General features: G+C 41.2%; 3 protein-coding genes across 4 annotated transcripts in view; 2 read left to right on the top strand and 1 right to left on the bottom strand.

Moving 5' to 3' along the window:
• Positions 1-990: 990 nt before the first annotated feature.
• aqp1a.2 (aquaporin 1a (Colton blood group), tandem duplicate 2) lies at positions 991-4,457 on the top strand. The gene is made up of 4 exons (XM_048248905.1): positions 991-1,561; positions 1,719-1,883; positions 3,755-3,835; positions 4,078-4,457. The coding sequence occupies exons 1-4, from the start codon at positions 1,196-1,198 to the stop codon at positions 4,267-4,269; spliced, it is 804 nt and encodes a 267-aa protein (XP_048104862.1). The 5' UTR covers positions 991-1,195; the 3' UTR covers positions 4,270-4,457.
• A 6,377-nt stretch (positions 4,458-10,834) lies between these two features.
• On the top strand, positions 10,835-17,061 carry thoc1 (THO complex 1). Its single transcript, XM_048255977.1, has 21 exons — positions 10,835-10,978; positions 11,484-11,557; positions 11,658-11,718; positions 11,815-11,881; positions 12,014-12,132; positions 12,351-12,399; positions 12,519-12,614; positions 12,747-12,829; positions 12,969-13,042; positions 13,307-13,415; positions 14,147-14,281; positions 14,433-14,533; positions 14,794-14,860; positions 14,984-15,034; positions 15,145-15,215; positions 15,340-15,435; positions 15,541-15,606; positions 15,723-15,806; positions 15,940-16,087; positions 16,190-16,277; positions 16,610-17,061. The coding sequence occupies exons 1-21, from the start codon at positions 10,931-10,933 to the stop codon at positions 16,885-16,887; spliced, it is 1,965 nt and encodes a 654-aa protein (XP_048111934.1). The 5' UTR covers positions 10,835-10,930; the 3' UTR covers positions 16,888-17,061.
• Positions 17,062-17,088: 27 nt separating this feature from the next.
• The window catches only part of usp14 (ubiquitin specific peptidase 14 (tRNA-guanine transglycosylase)), an 8,822-nt gene continuing 5,759 nt past the window's right edge, over positions 17,089-20,151 (bottom strand). For both annotated transcript variants that reach the window (XM_048255989.1, XM_048255998.1), the window contains exons 8-16: positions 19,886-19,966; positions 19,684-19,766; positions 19,464-19,578; positions 19,218-19,283; positions 18,922-19,014; positions 18,675-18,801; positions 18,397-18,459; positions 18,160-18,267; positions 17,089-18,017 (exon numbers count right to left, since the gene is read on the bottom strand). In XM_048255989.1, coding sequence (XP_048111946.1) covers positions 17,872-18,017; positions 18,160-18,267; positions 18,397-18,459; positions 18,675-18,801; positions 18,922-19,014; positions 19,218-19,283; positions 19,464-19,578; positions 19,684-19,766; positions 19,886-19,966 — 882 coding nt within the window. In that variant the 3' untranslated portion in view covers positions 17,089-17,871. The remainder of the gene's footprint in view (positions 18,018-18,159; positions 18,268-18,396; positions 18,460-18,674; positions 18,802-18,921; positions 19,015-19,217; positions 19,284-19,463; positions 19,579-19,683; positions 19,767-19,885; positions 19,967-20,151) is intronic.

Here is a 20,151-nt window from a genome sequence, read left to right as displayed (position 1 = left end):
GAGGACCACCTTTTTTTGTATGTTGATCTCAAGGGGCCATGTCAACCCATCCCATTACCACTTATTTCATGTATAGCGCCACCTAGTTAAAAATTAAAAAGCCAAAAATTAGGTGTTTTCATCACAATATCTCTGGCTGACATGGTCAAAACTGCACAAAATTGAAAGTGTAGGATCATTATGACACCCTCCGAATGCATGCCAAGTTTCGTGAACTTCCGTTCATGGGGGGCTTTACAATAAAATAATTTATGTGTACATTTAGTGACCGTACACCAACAGAGTTTTCTGTGAATATCTTGAGAACCATAGGGCCAAGGATGACCAATTCTTCGTGTATGTTTGCCTCCAGGGGTCATGTTAACCCATTCCACATGCACACATGTGCATAAACAGATACTCACACACACATACATTCACAGTAATCATACGTATGACACATACTCACACAGTAGACATATGTACGCATGCATGCACATGCACACACACAGGCACATACGCAGGCATACACATAAGCACGCGCACACACACACACACACACACACACACACATAAACATGTACATGCACACATGCACATAATTCAAGAATTTCTCAGAATTATGAACAGGCAAGATGGGGGTGGGGTTGTATAAAATGAATTTTACATGTGAAATCTATGAACTAACTCATGTTTTGGTACTTGTTGTCTAGCAGATACTGTACCATTGAGAATTGAGTGTGCATAATGCAATTTAGTGACAGTTAGAATCATATATGCCTTTCAGTGCAATTTATTTTTGTGGAAAAAATGTACTGGATTGGGCGGCGGTCATATTTTGTACTGCTCTGCGGTACATCTAGTTAGCATCAGGTCAGACTCATCATGAAACATTTTTACTTATAAATGTTTTTATTATAACATTTTATTACACTATATTTTTTATTATGGTAATAAAGCCTACAATTGCATCTATCAAGAACTCCAAAGATTTATGGAGCCATTTCAGAATTGCGAGATAATATACAAAATATCTCCTGTTCAAGCCTTGCGCAGTATGATGTTTCGGCTTTGACTAGTCGAGAACACACATGCTCAGTGTTTGTGGGTGCAAAAGTTGAGAGGTGCAACTGTCAGCAGTGCTATAGATGGTTGTTCATGCAGGGCAGACTTTTGTTTTTCAAGTTGTGTTAGAAGAAGCTACAACGGCCTGGCCATGGTGAGCGAGGTGAAAAGCTGGTCGTTTTGGAGGGCTGTCTTTGCAGAGTTCGTCGGAATGCTCCTCTTTATATTCATTGGCATTGCATCTGCCATTGGAAACAAGAACAATAGCGATCCTGACCAGGAGGTCAAGGTGGCGCTGGCGTTTGGTTTGGCCATTGCCACACTCGCCCAAAGTCTAGGGCACGTTAGCGGGGCACACCTCAATCCGGCCATCACCCTGGGCCTGCTGGTCAGCTGCCAGATCAGTTTGCTGCGGGCACTGCTGTACATTACTGCTCAGTTGGTGGGGGCTGTCTTAGCCAGTGCCATCATGTACGGACTTCGACCTGATTACAGTAGTTCTTTAGGAGTCAACGCGGTGAGTCACTGCCACACAGATATCCACACGCAATTCAGGTTGTTGCCAGAAATTTACATTTCTGATCCCATGAACTCTATGGCTGTCTAGATTTATTGCAAGAATTGTTATTGTAATTGTCGTAATTGTTTTTTCTGCTCTTCTTTTCTCCCCACAGTTAGCACCTGGGATAAGTCCAGCCCAAGGGTTCGGACTTGAGCTTCTAGGCACCTTCCAGCTGGTCCTGTGTGTGTTGGCCACCACCGATAAAAGGCGCACTGATGTGAATGGCTCAGCTCCCCTTGCAATAGGTCTCTCTGTGGGTCTGGGTCATTTTGCCCTTGTAAGTACACACCATCTAACTGATGACCTGCTACTGTCATTTTTATCTAGAAAAGAATGTATGGGAGTCAGAAAATGCAGTTTAGACATCCATCAACAAAACACTTATTTTACTTGTCGTCTGAGTGTAACGGGACAGTATGTAATGGAACAGAAACGTATCAGTGAAGACATTTCACACAACATTTCCAGGAGTGCATGTTAAGGCTCTGGTTTCTATTAGGGTCACCAAATGGCACATTGTAAAAACAGCATACATCTGCTTGAAATAACTTGAATAAACATGCTTCACAAACTTGGGGGCCAGGATAGTGCTGAAGTAGATAATACCAAAAATAGTGTCAAACGCAAAGTCAAAGAGGACCACTTTAAGAAGGGTCATATTGGATCCTATCAGGTCATGTGAGGGAGAGGGTGTTGAGAAGAGATAAAAATGAAGGAGAAGACAGATTGTGGCTTGTAAAAATGGTGGAAAGGTTTGAGATATTTTGTAGAGAGGAAGGGAGGCACAGGAATGGAGGACAAACAGTTTGTCCTGTGTTTACATAAGATGTACCTCTACCTAATAAAATGTACAGTATTCAGTCTGTTCACCATCTGAAGATGGTAAAATGATGATGACTATTGTTGACTATGACTATCAAGTCTGTTCACTATCCATCTATTAAGATTGTAAACTCAGTTAAGCAAATATGTCTCTGATTACTCTAATACAGTGTTTCCCAAAGTCTGGGTCGCGACCCACGGGTGGGTCGCAGGAGATTTTATTTGGATCGTCAGCACAATTTATGTTGTGTTATAGGCCTAACTGATACCATTTGTCATTTGATACCAGGAAAGCTAACAGTTTTCTATTAGGATGTAGTTTGTTAACTACCACAGTCACGATTTTGTCATAAAAGCTCATGAAACTGGCGCATGAAACTGGGGGACGAACGCATCGCAGAGGGGGTGCCAGAGCATGGATATCTACCTCTCAAAATGAAACCGTTCTGTGGGGCGCCTGCCATGTACCTCGCAGTTGCAAACTACAAGGGACATGAATCCGCCTATTTGCACGAATATTAACAGATAACATCAGATACCACAGATAACTTTACCGATTAAAATCTAGTGACCATGCTGTCAACTAAAGCAGACATCCATAGACCGGACATAAGGCCATTACATTTGCATGTAGATAGTTTCGATTTTAGATGCCATCTTTAAAGGTAGCAACCTCCTCACATTCTTATTTCTGATTTAAAATGCACAACAGTGCATTATATTAGGCTACAATTTAAATGGACATTTTAAACACATTATTTCTCTCGTTTTCTACCTCGCTAACTCCAAAGTAAAGGCGCATTCTTCCGGCTATTGCGCAAAAGCCTCTTGTTCTGATATAACGACTATACAATATAATATTATACAACAATACAATATAGCGACTTGAGTTATTTGCTGTTTACATCGGAATTGACGTCCACAGTGTTATGGACCCATTTGTCTGCAACGCGACGTAGCCTACAACATTTTTTTTTAAGAAATACAGGAAGAGCTTACTATGCTGACGAATGACGACTGCGCAACATCAGAGAATTTCCCCAATCTTTTCAGTAGTCATTTCCAACTTTTCACGCTGATGGTGCTCAAAATGCAACACAACCGTGTTCAAAGCAGGATCTATCTGTCTAGATCCTAGGCTATAGCAATGCATAGTTGGGGAAGGCATAGAAAAGTTGGAGAACCTGTGGCCTAAAACAATATTGGTGGTGAAATGGGTCGCGATGGTCTGTCATTTTTAAAAAGTGGGTCCCCAGAAAAAAAGTTTGGGAAACACTGCTCTAATATACAACTTCAAAACCTCTTTACCATGAACTCTTTCTGCAGATCAGCTACACTGGGTGTGGTATCAATCCTGCCCGTTCCTTTGGGCCTGCAGTCGTTGTGGAGTCATTTGAAAACCACTGGGTGAGTACATATGAAGAGTTTGTTTCCAAAACGCTATATCTCCATTTTTAAAAACATTAAAAAGTCAGGCTATTTAATTGAGTATTTATGAGAATGGTGGATATAGCGTTTTAGGACCAAACTCTTCATATGGTCTGAAACACTGTGTGTATTTACTTTCAAGCTTCACCTCAAATGTGCATTCAGGGAAAATGTATGCCCATTCTTATTTTTTTATTAATTCTATCATTTGTGTAACGTAGGTGTACTGGATAGGCCCTATATGCGGAGGGGTTACAGCAGCTCTGGTCTATGACTTCCTGATATACCCTAAACGAGAGGACTTATCCACACGGATGACTGTACTGACCAACGGAGAGGACGCTGAGTCCACTCAGCAGTTCGCCGTATTAGAGGGAACAGAGATTGCTGGTCAGTGGCCTAGCAGGCAATGACGAAATTGCTCCATTGTCTCCATGTGTGGATAAAGCCATATGCTGTCGTGTCAGTCTTAAAATTAAGATGATGGCAGTCTTCACTTATGTTGTAATGTTCAAAACTGTAGTAAATCATCCCCCCTTTTAATGTTTTTATTTGTTATTCTTTACATGTATTTTCTTGATTTGGTACCTCAGTTTTTTAATATCAGTGCTATCTGTTTACATTCCTCTGTAGAATAGATTGATACTGGAATTATGAGGATTTCAATAGAATTGAAATAAATTACTTAATTAATGTTTTTGTTATTGTTTTTATATATCCTAATAGCAAGATTTGCAAAACGTATTAAAAAAAAAAACATGATCGCTATAATTATGGTGAAAGAATATTAAAAAATATGTTTTCCCCATCACACCAATGCTGTCTCAAGTACGATGCAATCTGCAATCTTAGTTTAAAAATGAAACTTCCTGTGTTTTGAGTGACAGTCATTTAACAAAGCTGGAAGGTCTCCAAAGCCCCCTCTTAACCTCACCGCAGGGTTCCCAGAAGGTAAAGATATAATTCAATGCAAGGGTAGATGTATGTGCGTATAAGTTTAAAAAGGGAAAGAACACTTAGAACAACAGTAACAAGAAGTGTACCTGCTGACATAATAGAAATCGGCAGGCTTTAATTTCCTTGCTGGCACTTTCACACTTCATTGTATAGAGGACATGGGTGGGCTCACGTACTCTTTAAATTGGAATTTAATAGCCCCCACCCCACCCCCACCCCATGTACTAATCACTATAGTGCTAAAGAACTGCCATATCAACGCTTTACCTAACATAACTCGGAAAGATACAGTGGGCGGACAGAGCATTGATCCATTGGTTGTTTTTGGCTGCACTTTTGAGGTAATGGAAGGAAAGTGTTGGAAAGGACTCCTACCTGATTGCATTATTTACCACAGCTAGACCAAAAGGAAGGATGTAGTAAGAATTACAAAATACCGTGTTGTTCTGCATCAAGGTTGACTAATGTTTTGTATTGTTTTATAAAGGAATATGTTCGTGGAGTGTGTCTCTCCAATGAATTTTGGCATTTACAATTGACCACACCTTACAAATTGTGGTCCACACAGGCCTCAAAGCCTGTTTTTTTTTTTACACCCATTGTTTCAACTACATCACCTGACGTCTACGGTGTCTGAAAACAAATAGTGGGTTGACTAGACGTATAGTAGCTTATCTTGACAAAGTTTACCCAAGGTGCGTTAAAAAGTTAGTCAAGAAAAATAGGCCAGTTTCCTCCTCTCTTTGTTTTCCACCGAATCTGACAGAAGCTGTCAAATGACCAATTGCTCTCCATTGTCAAAGTCTCATGTGTCAACACGTCTGGGCCCCTTAAAGCATAGATGGACTTAAACACATGGACAGGTCTGTCAATAACAACCTCTTATGTCAATTCTACAAAACCTTAACTTCCCCTCATGTGTCTCTCAGATCCTCACATTGTGCTGCATGTTTGTTTTCCACATTTGTTTTCCTGTTTCTCTCAGTTACACCTACCCATTTAGCCACTCATCTCCTCTTATTCTCACACCTTTAGCCCTTGTTCTCCTTCAGTCAAACAACAATTTTAAGGCATCCTCCCTCGCTTTTATTTGTGCATCACTGACCATCATCAACGGCTATGCAGAGATGAGCCGGTGAAGTAAGTGAGGGTTGCACACCAAGGTGGATGGAAGAGTTACTCCCCGCACATTCCCTGTGTTGACAAATGGCAGGCCCTTAAAGGAGAGGCAGCAGCATGCCTTCACATCTCCAACCCCGTCTGCTCTGTGTCAGCTCTTGGCAATAGGGGTCCTAGTGCAGAGGCAACTGATGAGTGTTCAGTTGCAATGTTTGGGCCCTAGGCATGCACTCAGTAAGACCCAATCCATTGCTAATCCATTACTGAAATTTCTTAGACCCCCCACACACTTTACTGCTCCTCTTGTTTAGAAACAAAGATAGAGGGAGCGAACATGATCACTCAGAACTTTCATAAGAGAGATAATGGCCACAGTAATGATAAACCAGTTACAAATTGTGCCAGTGGGTTGATGTGTTTATATATCCCAGAAAGTTCACCTCTGCAAGCCTCAACTTGAGCCATAAGTTGGTTCCTCTTTCCCAAACACAAAACAACACTCACGTTCACGTTTCAACGACATAACACCCAAAAGTGCAGTTGACAGTTGCTTCTCTTTAGCTGATATGGCAGAAACAAAGTTTTTGTCATTCCGTCAGCAACTTCTGCCCCAACTGTAAAAGCATGGCTGCTCAATGTAACAAGATAGAACATTGCTCTTACCAAACATATAGATAGAAATGTTTTGACATCCAATGTTAAAGGACAACTCCAGTCTAGAACAAATAGGGTCTATTTTGGATGATAATGAGTGTAAACTTTCGGTGGGGACTATGTTAATCGGAGTGGTTGTGAGTAAGACTATGAAAATAATATGCACAATGAAATAGCATCTCAATAACCTTGGGGGCAAGCTTATTACGTTAATCGCTAATTTAAGCCACTGACAAGGCTCAGAATATCATTACACATCTGTGATAGGCTACTGCAGACAGAGGCTACAGAAAGGGTATAAAAAAGGACTGTTTGGACAGGACATTACCGGCATTTACACTCCAAAATAGGTTGTTCTTAGACCCGAGTTGTCCTTTCAGCAGGCCAATAGGCTGCTAATTCCAGTCTCTTTGAGTTATTATTGACCATGTGCATCACAGTGCATGGTTTGGAACCAAAGATGAAATTGTAAACAACCAAACCACAACTTCTATCATTTGTGGATGTAGGCTATTGTTCATCATTAGGCCTACTAATTAGGCCTTTCCTAAAATGTTCCATGGTGACACTCTGGTGGCACTGCCTAGATTCTAGGCGCTAGAATATTCAATCATTATCAGAAAGGAGAATGGCAATGATTATCAAGGCCTTAATAGGTGTAAACAAATTAGAATAGGTTTTGACAACCTATGGCCTCCTTACACCAAACGACTTTGACAAGATTTGAAAAAGATCAAATTTAAGCAGCATTAGTTAAAAGACTTAATCTTTCAAGAATCTTTCCCAAATCTTGTCAAAGTTGTTTGGTGTAGGGAGACCATTAGGCAACTTGACTCATTTTAATAGTAAGTAAGTCAAATTTATTTTTATAGCACATTTACACACAGCTTACGCTGACCAAAGTGCTGTTTTCAAAACAGAAATAAAGAATAAAAATAAAATAAAATAAGTATACATACACATTTAACAATGAACAGCAGGACACAGAAAGCAAGCATAGCACGTTAGAGGGCAGAGAAAGCCAGAGAGCACAGGTGGGTTTTGAGCCTGGATTTAAAAGCAGTGATGGAGGGGGCAATTCTTCTATCAGGTGGCAGCTTATTCCACAAGCGTGAAGCAGAGACTGCAAAGGCTCATGTCGCCTTTATGCCTTAGCTAAGAGCGGGGGATGTGGAGAAGGTATTTGTTGCCATGACGTCTATTGCCGGAAGTCTGACGTGGATTTCAGTCACACCGACGACTACTTAGATTTCAATGGGCGGCCATACCTATTCAGGCCTGAGTACACCGAGGAAGAGCTGCAGGAACAAGATGTAAGGACCAGGAGGGAGAGAGAACAGCCGGCAACAACGTTTCACGCGAGAACCATTTTTTATCTGTAATTAGTTATATGCAACTCCTTTCATTTCTGTGTCACTAGGCTACTCGCTAGGTATTGCCAGAAACAGCCAAGTATCAATGCATTTCCGTGGAATTATAAATTCACAAACTTTCCTCCTTGAACTGAACTCCGGTGCATTTGGTAATCAACTTGTATGGACTTTCCCTACAAGATGGAGGCAACCATAAGGACTTGTAAAACACTTTTTAATAATCTCCTAGTACACTTACTAAGTTATTGATGCTTTGTTTTATGTGTAGGGGCCATATTCATACTGCAGAAGTATGGTGATATTTTGAGCATAAGTGGTTAAATAACATTCCTTTTGGATACTTTGGCAGCCTGCCCCAAGCATTTCCACTGTTAGCCTTTTGGCTAGAGGCCCTGAAGCTGGTCAAACTTGGTACTCCGTTGGTCAACGTAATCAACGGTGTATTCAAGTCATTGTCATGGTGAAATAGACCCTGGGCTGAAATCACTCCGGAATTACACTTTAAGTGTGAATCTATCTGCATAAAAGTGAAAAAATATATTACTGATACTTTTTGATGTCACCTAATGGGAGCACAGGGAAAAGAGAACTGGGCCCAGAATGGATCCCTGGGGGACTCCAAGACACAGGGGCTGTGGAAGAGGAATACTGGCCTTTGGACACAGAATGACCTGTGATTGTGATAAGAATTGAACCATTAAGGCGTGCCAGGAGAGTGTTGTGGTCTGTGGACTGTGTCAAAGGCAGCACTGAGGTCTACGTATATGGCATTATCACCAAAGTCTAGCGTGAGCAGATCATTAGCCACCTTTAACAAGGTTGTTTCGGTACTGTGGCCGGTTTTAAAGCCTGACTGAAAGGGCTCCAGGATTTCAGCTGAATTTAGGAATGGCATAAGTTGTGATAAGACAATGTTTTCCAATATTTTTGACACAAATGGGAGTTTATAGATGGGACGGTAGTTCTTTGGACACAAGACTGAGATCTTTATGTAGCCTGGGCTTTTGCTTGTTGTGGTCACAGTAGGCCTGGCCTATTGACGGTATTGCCCAGATAGTGGACCGCTGGTGGCATGCCGCTAGTGGCGTGCCACTTGTGGTCCGTTGTTGGGCCACCATCTCTTTAAATTTAACTTGTCATGAATATTAAGAAAATTTAATAAAATTATATGTGGAGTATAACTGAACAAATGAAAAATATTTTAGACCAATATATTGGGCAATTTGTCTGCAACCCGCCAGCGGACCGCCAGAGAACCAATAAGCAAAATGCCAGCGGACCGCCAGCAGTGGTGGAGGAAGTACTGGAACTCAATACTTAAGTAAAAGTACAAATACACAGAGAAATATTTACTTTAGTAAAAGTAAAAGTACCACAATGACAACCCTACTTAAGTAAAAGTAAAAAGTACCTGCTTTTAAATGTACTTTAAGTATTAAAAGTAAAAGTATTTGCATAATGATTTATTATCTTAATATCTATATTCTAAAATGAAAAATCAGTAGGCCTATGGGCTGTGGCATTTTAATTAAGCTAGTTTTACGTTATACTCGACTAGATAGTTTTAAGCAATGCAATTGTACTTACCATCTGTGGCCCAGTTTACATTCTGAACTACAATTCTAGAGACTGTAATTCTGGATATCTAGGGTGATCTGCTAAGTAAAATATCATTCAGCAAAACACGAGAGCCTGAAGTTTAACGGGGTAGACAAGGGAAACGTCGGGTGATTCGTAATGCCAATTCTGCTGATTGACCCGAAAAGTTGCTGAGAAAAGTGTCTTTATGATTAGGTTCAGTTTCACTTGCGCAGACGCACATTGCTATGCATCTTTATTTGATCACACACAATTAAGAAATATTGCCTAATCTGGAAAATGTTACGTTTTTTCGGCCAGTGGTTCATTAATAGTCTATCATTCATTTTTGCCGCAAATGATCAGACGTGTGACAGAAGCATGGGCATAGCCTAGCCTGTAACTTAGCTGATCCGAGGATAGCAATCTCATAGGAGATGAGGCCCTAACGCTGCAGATAACACAAAGATTGTTAAGGCGGAGCAAGATATTTCATCAGGAGCCACTTCCGGGAACCCGGATCGCACGGGGGTCAAAATCCCCCTTTATGCAGAGCAGAGGCAGCGACTGCTCCATTGAAGTCTATGGACATAGCTCAGAATTTCACCACATATGCTAAGGTCTTGGTTCTATAGAGTTAGGAATGTGAATTTCGGGCACATTTTCATGATCCTCAAACCCTTCTGAACATTTCAGGTACATTTTTAGCATTTTTGAGCAATCCAGTCTGGAGAAAATCAACCTTATATCAGGTGTGCGCCGGTTATTTCTGCCACTGCTGTTGGCCGGTTGCAACTTACGCTCGTCAATACGTCATCGACACGCCTCTTTATGCAGACAGGATTCGATCCCCATTTCGCGCCCATAGACATGAACTACGACGAAGTATCTTGCTCCGCCTTAACAATCTTTGGATAACAGTCAGAGAAAGGCACAGAACACAGTTGCATGTCCAGTGTAGCCATGGGTCTGGTGAATATAGCCTACCGAATGCAGATGGCTAGGCTACAATGTTTGCCGACCAAAAGTAGCCTTGTGAGGTGTAGTGGAAATTGCTGCCATCTAGTGGACTTAAGTGACAGATTCCCGATTCCAGATAGATACTGAGCTCCATAAAAGTCTGTCCTACTCTAGAGTATCACCAGACATTCTCTGGTATCACAAACAAGGTATTTTAATTTACTACATAGTAAATCAAATGGATATATCTATAGTAGTCTAAGTCATACTAACTATTGTTAGAGCAGTAGAGAATAGAAACTGCTACCTGCCATGGTGACTGGCAATGTTCTATGACTTTTACGTTGATATTAGACATTCTCTGAGACTACCTTGTGTTCAACCGGAAGTACACTCTTCCGAGTTGTCTATCGGAACCGATCGGAATATCAAGATGTCTCCGTCTATTCTGAACTTCGTCGAAGCTAAGGACACATTTACGGTGTGTTACAATGAGATATTAATTATACAAACAGTAACAGTGTGTGAATATTCACCTATGAACTATGATTGGGTTTGCATGTTCATTGTGGAGTTTCTACATAGCAGCTAAAATGAAACGGACTAGTATAACGCCAGCTAACTTAGCACACTACGTTAACGTAGCAGAGCTGTTTGGCTAGCCAGTTAAGATCAGGCTAATCTTCCATTGCTTCAACAGTAACTTCAGTAACCTCAAATCTATCTTCTGTATTGAAACAATAAATAAGCCGGTGCGTTGATTTTGTTTACTTAATCTGGATTTGCCCGATTCAGAAATCTAGCTAGTGATAGCTAGCATTAAGTTAAGGTTACCTTTACTGTCCCACTGCAATAACGGGAACAGCAACTTAACGCCAGTAACGTTAGTTGATTTCTTTGTCCTGTATCAGTTGGGCTGCATGTAAGAGAGAATGTTGCATTGTCTAAGTCGCTAACATGATATACTGTGTTTGTACATTTTACAGGCTGCAATTACAAGTGCATTGGACATTAAAAATAGCAAACCCTTGGTACATGCGTTCAGTCATCTACCTGGAAAGTAAGTGTTGGTTAAACTAAGATACCTCACATGCATCTCATACTAATATGCTACAGGTGTTCAGAGACTTGCTCTTATTTGTCATGTCTGACCCTTGTAGTGAAGCAGAGAAGAAAAGCACACTCGACCAAGCCTTGCGAGGATTCCTTGAGTTGGAGATTGTGAGTTGACTCAGTAGACAAGCATGAACAACAGTACTTAGACTGCTGAGTGCTAAGAAGCACGTGCCTGTGGATGGTAATTGTTTTGTGTTGCAGGTGAAGCAGGCTGACTCAGATGACTTCCTCGCTCTCATTTACCTCAGTATTGATGGGGTCACTGAAGGTGTGTTGGCCTGGTTGCATGCATAACATATCATGATTAGAACTTGTGGGTGGAAGGGATTCTGTTGTAATAACTGTAGATGATGATGTCTTGCCAAATGTGAATGACTATTGTTTACTGTCTTTCAATTAGGCGTCTGTTCTGCAACAACACCTTTCCTGCTGTTGGGCGATGTGCTTGACTGTCTCCCTCTCGACCAGTGTGACAAAATATTTTCTTTCGTGGAGAAAAATGTGTCCACGTGGAAGTCGGTAGGTTCAGACCTCTTCAGGGTTCACTGGTTGCACTGAAGTTTGTTTAAAGGAAAAAAAAATATTTTATTTTATAATGATAGCTCACATTTAACTAATATTTAAATAAACAATATCAGTCCCAGGCCTAAAGTTTAGGTGAAGAATGCACAGTTTGTAAGAAAATACTTCACCTATGTCATACTCACACAATAACCACCTCATCTTCTCATCTACAGAATTCCTTTTACTCTGCCGGGAAAAATTACTTGTTGAGAATGTGCAATGGTAATGGATGTTTATAATGTTTGTAACATTTTTCATACTTTAACCTTCTGTTAAGAGCACCAGTCATTGAGTGGATGTTTGCAATGAAAAACCTGCTTCATAGAAACTGTTTTATTTAGATCTTCTACGGCGGCTCTCCAAGTCTCAGAACACAGTTTTCTGTGGTCGAATCCAGCTCTTTCTAGCAAGACTGTTTCCTCTTTCAGAGAAATCAGGTATGCCCTTCATGTAACAGAGTGTGGGCAGTGATGTTTTGATCATGTCAGTGTTTCCTTACTTGAGCATATAGACTAAGCTTGGGTTGGAGATGTATTGATGTGGTGTTCATAGCTTCTTTTCTTTCACAGGTCTGAACCTACAGAGTCAATTTAATCTTGACAACATCACTGTATTTAATAAAAATGAACAGGAGAGCACATTCGGCCAACGAGTAAGTATAGCTGTTTGTTTGTACTGTATTGTCATGTATGGGGATTGGCTTCTTATCTCTTGCCTGCAGTGCAGGCGTGTTGACAATTCAGTAAATGATGGTAAAATGGTTCTTGCTGAAGATGTCCTTCTTCCCACAGCACTTGGAGGAAAAGGAGGATGGGATGGACGTGGAGGAGGGCGAGATGGGGGATGAGGATGAGCCAGCCACATGGTAAAACCCCATAAGTTTGTACCTGTTATGTTTTTGAGCTGAGCTGAGAGAATTACAGGCTGCAAGCTCCTCAGCAGAAACTAGTTCATGTTCCCGTTTGTTCCTGTGTGGTGCTGTGGTTCAACAGCGCAATAGAGATGGGATGCATTTTACATCATGTTTTGGAAACAGGGTTAATGATTGCAGTATCAGTATTAACTTTCCTAATGGTCAGATCAGCAGAGTGAAAAATATAATATTGAATTGTTGTTTACTTTTTTGCAGTTCCATTCCCATTGATTACAACCTCTACAGAAAATTCTGGACTCTCCAGGACTACTTCAGAAACCCTGTCCAGTGTTATGACAAATTCTCATGGATGACATTTCTCAAGGTGATTTTTTTTTTTTTTAAAGTATGAAAGACTAAGTATAAGTATATATATATATATATATATATATACTCTTTTGATCCCCTGAGGGAAATTTGGTCTCTGCCTTGCTCAAGGGCACTTCAGCCGTGCCTACTGGTCGGGGTTCGAACCGGCAACCCTCCGGTTACAAATCCGAAGTATTATATGGATGGAATAAATGGATGGTTTCCAGAAAACACCCTTATCCTTACTCTAGAACAGGGGTCTCCAACAGGTAGCTTGAGAGCTACCAGTAGCTCCCCACCATTTTCTAAGTAGCTCTTCAGAAAGTTTGAGGAAGATGTTAATAAACCCAGTCACTTGGGAAACATGCTAAAATTCCTATTAAATCATATTCACAGTCTATAAAGAGAGAAGGTAAATGAGTTGAAAGGAACCTTTTAGAAAGCATACAAATCGTATTCATCAGTTTTGGGTGATCAGCTATGTGAATACATGGCATGCTACTACTAACATAAAAGTTCTTGGCCATGTCCATTTTGTCAAAGTAGCTCCCGGAGAAAGAAAGAGACCCCTGCTCTAGAACCTACATTGTTTGATGTGGCATTCCAGTTTACAAATGGAACCATTACTCGCCTGAGAACCCACCCCTTACGTTTGTGAGAATTTGTTAAACTCTTAATGCTCTTGTTTGTTTGTTTGTTTGTTTGTTTGTTTACTGACTGACTCTGTTGTGCTTGATTTTGCCATAGTTTTCTGATGAGACCCTTGCAGTGTTCAAAAGTTATAAACTGGACGACACTCAAGCATCAAAGCGCAAGCTGAATGAGCTGAGAACTCCGGGGGGCGAGCATGTCTACTTCGCCAAGTTCCTCACAAGCGAGAAGGTTGGTAGTCCAACCTCGGACACCTGCGTATGCCTTGGATGCTTGCTAATCTTGTCATTGGAATGAAGTTAACATCAGTGGTCATGAAAAGTATTAGGATTTTCAGACAGCTTTAATAATGCACACTTTGTTTCTCTTGCTGTTTTCCCAGCTGATGGATCTTCAGCTCAGTGACAGCAACTTCAGACGTCATATCCTCCTGCAGTACCTCATCCTGTTTCAGTACCTCAAGGGCCAGGTCAAATTCAAAAGGTAAGCAGAGGCGGGGACGCTGTGGACCAAGCGGCTACAGCACTCATACCACATTCCAAGTGCCCAGGGGGACCAAGGTTCCAGTCTAATTGGGACATTTCCCAATCCCATCTCCATAAAAAGCTCAAAACATATACTTAAAAATAATAAACAAATAATAAGAATAGAAGGTAAGCAGGGGGAATCCCCCTCACTCTGCTCTGTGTTTGTGGACTCATGATGACTGAGTTCCATGTCGGCTCTTTCTCCCTCTCCTTCAGCTCCAGTTGTGTTCTGAATGATGATCAGTGTACATGGATGGAGGAGACCACTAAACTAGTTTATCAGGTATGTTTTGATAGTCACAGAGGTTGTAGTCAATATTTGTGTTCTGCAGTGTTCACTTTGTACATGCAAAAGTTTGTAACAGAATGAAACTGATCCTGTAGTATGTGGTTTTCCCCACACCAGTTGCTGAGAGAAACACCCCCTGATGGAGAGGGCTTTGCTGCTATGGTTGAGGTTAGTTGATTAGAAATTACTCTCTCAAGCATGTTGTGGATGCCCTTAAGAATTCCTTTCCAAGTTAACGTAACGGCTCAAACATTGACACTCTTCTGGAATTTCTGCAGCACATCCTGAACAAGGAAGAGAACTGGAATTCGTGGAAAAATGAGGGATGCCCCAGCTTTGTGAAAGAAAGGTATGTTCAAAACTTTTATGGAAATATGTGTTTTCTCACAGATAAGCAAACAGTACACCCAGGGACTGGAAATGTTCTGCATTAATCTTCCATCATGTTGATCCCACCACCCCCATTCCCTTAGACCTGCAGAGACCAAACCCACACGACCCACTAGAAAGAGACCTGCTCCAAAGGACTTTCTGGGCAAGGGCCCAGACAGAAAGGTCTTCATGGGAAAGTAAGAAGATTCTCCTGCCAATCTAGCCATTTTCATTTCTTTTTAATGTCTGTTCTTGTTCATGATTTAGTGTTAAAAATTGTGGGATGTTTGTCTTTCTCACAGTGATGAACTTACAAGACTATGGAATCTCAGTCATGACAACATGGATGCATGCAAGTCTGATAACAGGTACGGTCTGTCATATTTCCATGTTAGATGTCCTAGCTTGCTGGTCATGTAACGCATACTGTAGCCAGTTCATAACTTTATTGAAAAGCTTATTGGAGTTCTTTGGTGTTCCTCAGAGAGTTCATGCCATCCCTGGAAGACTTTTTCGAAGAGGCCATTGAACAAGCAGACCCAGCCAACATGGTGGAAGATGAATACAAGTATGTGTTAATTTGCTTTCTGAGAGAATCATTACTTTCTACTCACCTTGAAAATATTTTGGAAAGATATGGGGTTCGGCTTTTCATCTGTTTGCCTTAAGAGGAGTCCACATGTTTGTTCTCTACATTGCAGAGTTGTGCGAAACTCGAATTACGGATGGCGTGCCCTGCGGCTGTTATCAAGAAGGAGTCCACATTTTTTCCAACCCACAAACCAGCAGTTCAAGAACCTGGCAGACTATTTAGAGAACATGGTCATCAAGTTAGCCAAAGAGCTACCGGTAAGTTGTTTTTGCCCCCCTGAAAAACACTCAATTATTTTTATAAATATGTATGTTTGCAGCAGGTTCCCGTAATTAATTAGCTTATTTTAACCCCCACAGAAGGACCTCCCGTCTGAGGAAATCAAGACTGGAGAGGAAGACGACGAGGACGAGAATGGCGACACCCTTCTGAAGCAAAGCAGCGATAGTGAGTTCCTGATCAGCTCCTTCTCTAGGCCATCTCTACAAGGCAGTTGTAGAACGACGCATTATCATCGTGTCTTGAAAAATACATAACATCTTCAGACTCTGCGGTCATTAAATATTTGGGAACGCAAATATTTAACTGAATTTCTGTTAGATCATTTTTCTTGCCATGTTGAAGTTCTATTGATACTCATATAGCTTAAAAACAACCCAGTGTCATTTATCAAAGCACTATACGTGAAGTAGGAAAGCTCTGTATCTGAGAGTATCAAATTCACAGGTAATTTGTGCAATGACTCATTGTCTCTTATGTGGTGTTTTGTCTGACCCCAGGCCCAGACATGCAGAACAAAATGGTGACCAATGAGCAGATGGATGAGGTGGCAGCCAAGCTGGGAGGCCAGTGGAAGACGCTCGCTGAGCACCTAGAGGTGAAGGCGGTGGACCTGCGTGAGATCGAGGCAGACAGTGAGGATGCCGAGATGCAGGCCAAGATGCTGCTGGTGGCGTGGCAGGACCGCGTGGGCAGTCAGGCCACAGTGGACAACCTAGTTACTGCACTCAACACCGCCGGCTTCGCCAAAATCGCTGAGATCCTCACTGAAACATAACATGTCGGCCTGTGCCACCCCTGCCCTCCCTCTTTTGGAATGAATTGACTTTGGATCTTGCTTCGTCTCATGGCATTTCATTATGGTGTTTCATTAAATATTTTGTAAAAATGTCATTCTTTAGATGTTTCCTCTTTTGTTTTTTTAGGAAATAAATGTTAACATAAAAACCTAGCCAAGTGTGTCAATGACAAGCCACAATTTCTTTGCATAAGTTTATTACCCATTATGAAAAGCCAGCAGTCAATAACTTATTACAGAAACATTTGTAGCCTTTGTTTTTTACACAAATGAGGCCAAAGTGTATTTTAGGGAGACATTAAGTGATACAGATCTGAAACCATGGGTGTGTACAACAACATACCCAGCAAGATAGAAGCCCAACAAGAACAATGTGCGCAAGTGCAGGTGATCTTTAAGTCTCAGGTTTTCCAAAGACACAGTTCATGAGTAGTAAGGCTCCTTGCACACTATTGTAGCAAGGGAAAAGCAGGTGAAGTTCCACCAATAAAAAACCCATTCTGGATGAGCACTGAAATGGGCAATAGCAAGGGATCCTGTGAACAATTACTGTAACCTTACCAAGTGTTTCTGTACAAACCAATTAGTCCATTATATTTTCTCTATAATGTCCGTTGAATACTATAGTACTACGGAATAAGCATGAACATCATAGGCTTCAAAAATATACAATGTTTATATATAAAACATTAAAGAAACAGGAAATCGACTTCCACACCCTTCCCTTGGATTACTTGTTATTTCACAATCTGCTCCTTTAAATGGGAATGATCTCCCCACTCTCAACATGCTGCTTCAGCGGTGGTGCACAAATTAGAGTAAGAAGCATTCATGTCACTTCACACAAAAAAAAAAATGAAGGTCAGATTTGAAAGACACTGGGATGTATTGCACATCTATGCAGACAGTGCTTTGCAATGGCAATTTGAAGTTGGTTGGTTTTAATTTATTTCCTTTTCCCGATTACTGTTCCTCTTCAAGAATTTCCAGACGGCGGGGTCCGTACAGCAAGACGTACGCTATGTGCCAGTCTCCACCGCCGGACAGCTTCAGGATGTCTTCAGGGGTCACCACACTGACCTTGTCGTCATCAAACTTCACCCACTCATCTGCCACACACAGCTCAAATGTCAGTCTCTCTCTCTCTCTCTCTCTCACACACACACACACTACTACATTCTACATCACTGAAACAAATCTGAAATCAAATGTAAACTCCGTATGGCTCCGTATGGCTCTTGGATGCCCTACCTTCTTTCCTTTTGACCCATGAGACGTAGTGGCCCGATGAGCTTGACCTTCCCTGATGTGTCAGCACTGCCTGCAGGTCATAGTAGCCGCTGTTGTTGGAGCCCAGATCTGCACAGTGATGGAACAGCAGTGAGATGTGCAGTGGTGCTTTTGGGGGCCTGTGCCATGTGTTAAATAAAAGTATGGAGGTGATTAAACTTTAAGTGAAGAGCCTCTGAGGGCAGTGTGCTCACTCACCATCTGGAAATGAGAAGGGCTCGTATTTAGGCTCTTTTGTTACTGCACCAGCCTTTTCCACCTGTTCAAAACACAAAAGAGCCAAGTCTTAAATCTCCAGCATCGTATCTGATAATTATTAACATTTGTTACAAGACATATGATTAACATTTGTTACAAGACGGAATTATTAGCGTTGTAGGATTATTCAATCAGCAGAATCCAGACAAGGTCTTTTTTCCACAAGGGCTTGATAGCAAACTTGACAAAGATGGGCGGGAACTGATCATACTTGCCTTTTTTCTGCTGCTTCTCTAGGTTTTTGTCCTCCACCTCCTTGAACTTTGACCTGATTGCCACCATTTTGTCCTGGAGGTCTTTTGTGCAGAGCTCATAGACATCCAGCATGAGAGGGAACTTGACATCCTAGACACAAAAAAGAACACAATGCACTGAAATTACCTCTATTGTAAAATGTACACACAGATTGCTATAAAAAGACAAATGGACACAATAAATGTTCATTAGAGATTTATATGATTTTACCTTAAGGACTTTGGCATTAACTGACTCTTTCTCCTTGTAGAAGAAGCGAACCATCTGAACCGTTAGGTATGCAGGAAGTCGACTGACTTTAGACTGAAAAAATTAGAGTACAGTACGAAACATGTTGAGGCCTTCACACATGAAACTTCTATGCACACTGTCCCATCACATGAAAACTATGACAAAGGAACTATCCACAGATTTTCAGACAATGTAGCAGAAAACAATTATTAAAAACTACAGAAGCTTCATATAAACTACTGACAAAAATGGAAAAAACACCTGGATAAACTTACTGATTTTATGTAGAGGGCATTTCTGTCTAAGGATGGAGAAAGTTTTGTGATTTCCTCTTGTAGTCGCTGGAAAGGAATACAAATCATAATCAATACATAATCATGCTAACACTGCAACTGGAATAAGGTAATATACCCAAAGTAAAATACTTCAATACTGTCAAATTGCTGTGGGCTCTAACTGGGAAATATTTAATTATATCTTGTCTACATCATGATAGTGCAGCTGTTTGTTCCCGTACTCACCAGTCTGAGCCCTGTGGCCAGGTATTTGACCTCCTGGTTGATGAAACAGCTGAGCTGAAGATGGCTCTCGGTCCCTTTGGTGGGCTCCTCGCTCTCTGACTCTGTGCATTTCATACTAGCAACAACAGGAGTTAAGGGAGCAACAGAAAACAACTTGTCGAAAATGAAAAACGACAATGACAGAGAAAGTTTTGTCATAATAGTACATTAGAAAGGATACGTGGTTTCATATTCCACTCCAAAATACTGATCGATGAAATTCTTCTTTGCTGAGGCTGTAGCAGCCCCACTGTCATCCCCGGTCTGTGGGGGGAAAAAGGAAAACAAATTCTCAGAAATGTGCTTTCTCCAAAAACGGCAGACATTTATGGAAGGACCCGATCCTGAAAATGCCATAATTTCTTGATTGAAATTTCACTCACCTCCATTGGAGTTTCAGGTTCCAGCGGTTCTAGCTTCTGCTGAAGCACCCTCATCATTTGCAGCCAGCATTCATTAGCGTCCTGGAAGCAGGAGCTTGGTTACATCACCTCAACAAGTGACTTATTACAGACATTTAGAACTGATACTGTCAACACTTCAAAATCATCGAAATCATCTGCGGTAGTTGGGTTTCCATTGCACTTTTTAATGTATTAAAAACTACATTAACCATTCAAATGTGTTCAGATACACACAAAAGAGGTGT

The sequence above is a fragment of the Alosa alosa genome, chromosome 1 (assembly GCF_017589495.1).
Source record: "Alosa alosa isolate M-15738 ecotype Scorff River chromosome 1, AALO_Geno_1.1, whole genome shotgun sequence".
NCBI lineage: Eukaryota > Metazoa > Chordata > Actinopteri > Clupeiformes > Clupeidae > Alosa > Alosa alosa.
The sequence above is the reverse complement of the archived record's forward strand: the minus strand, read 5'-3'. Positions and strand labels throughout refer to the sequence as shown.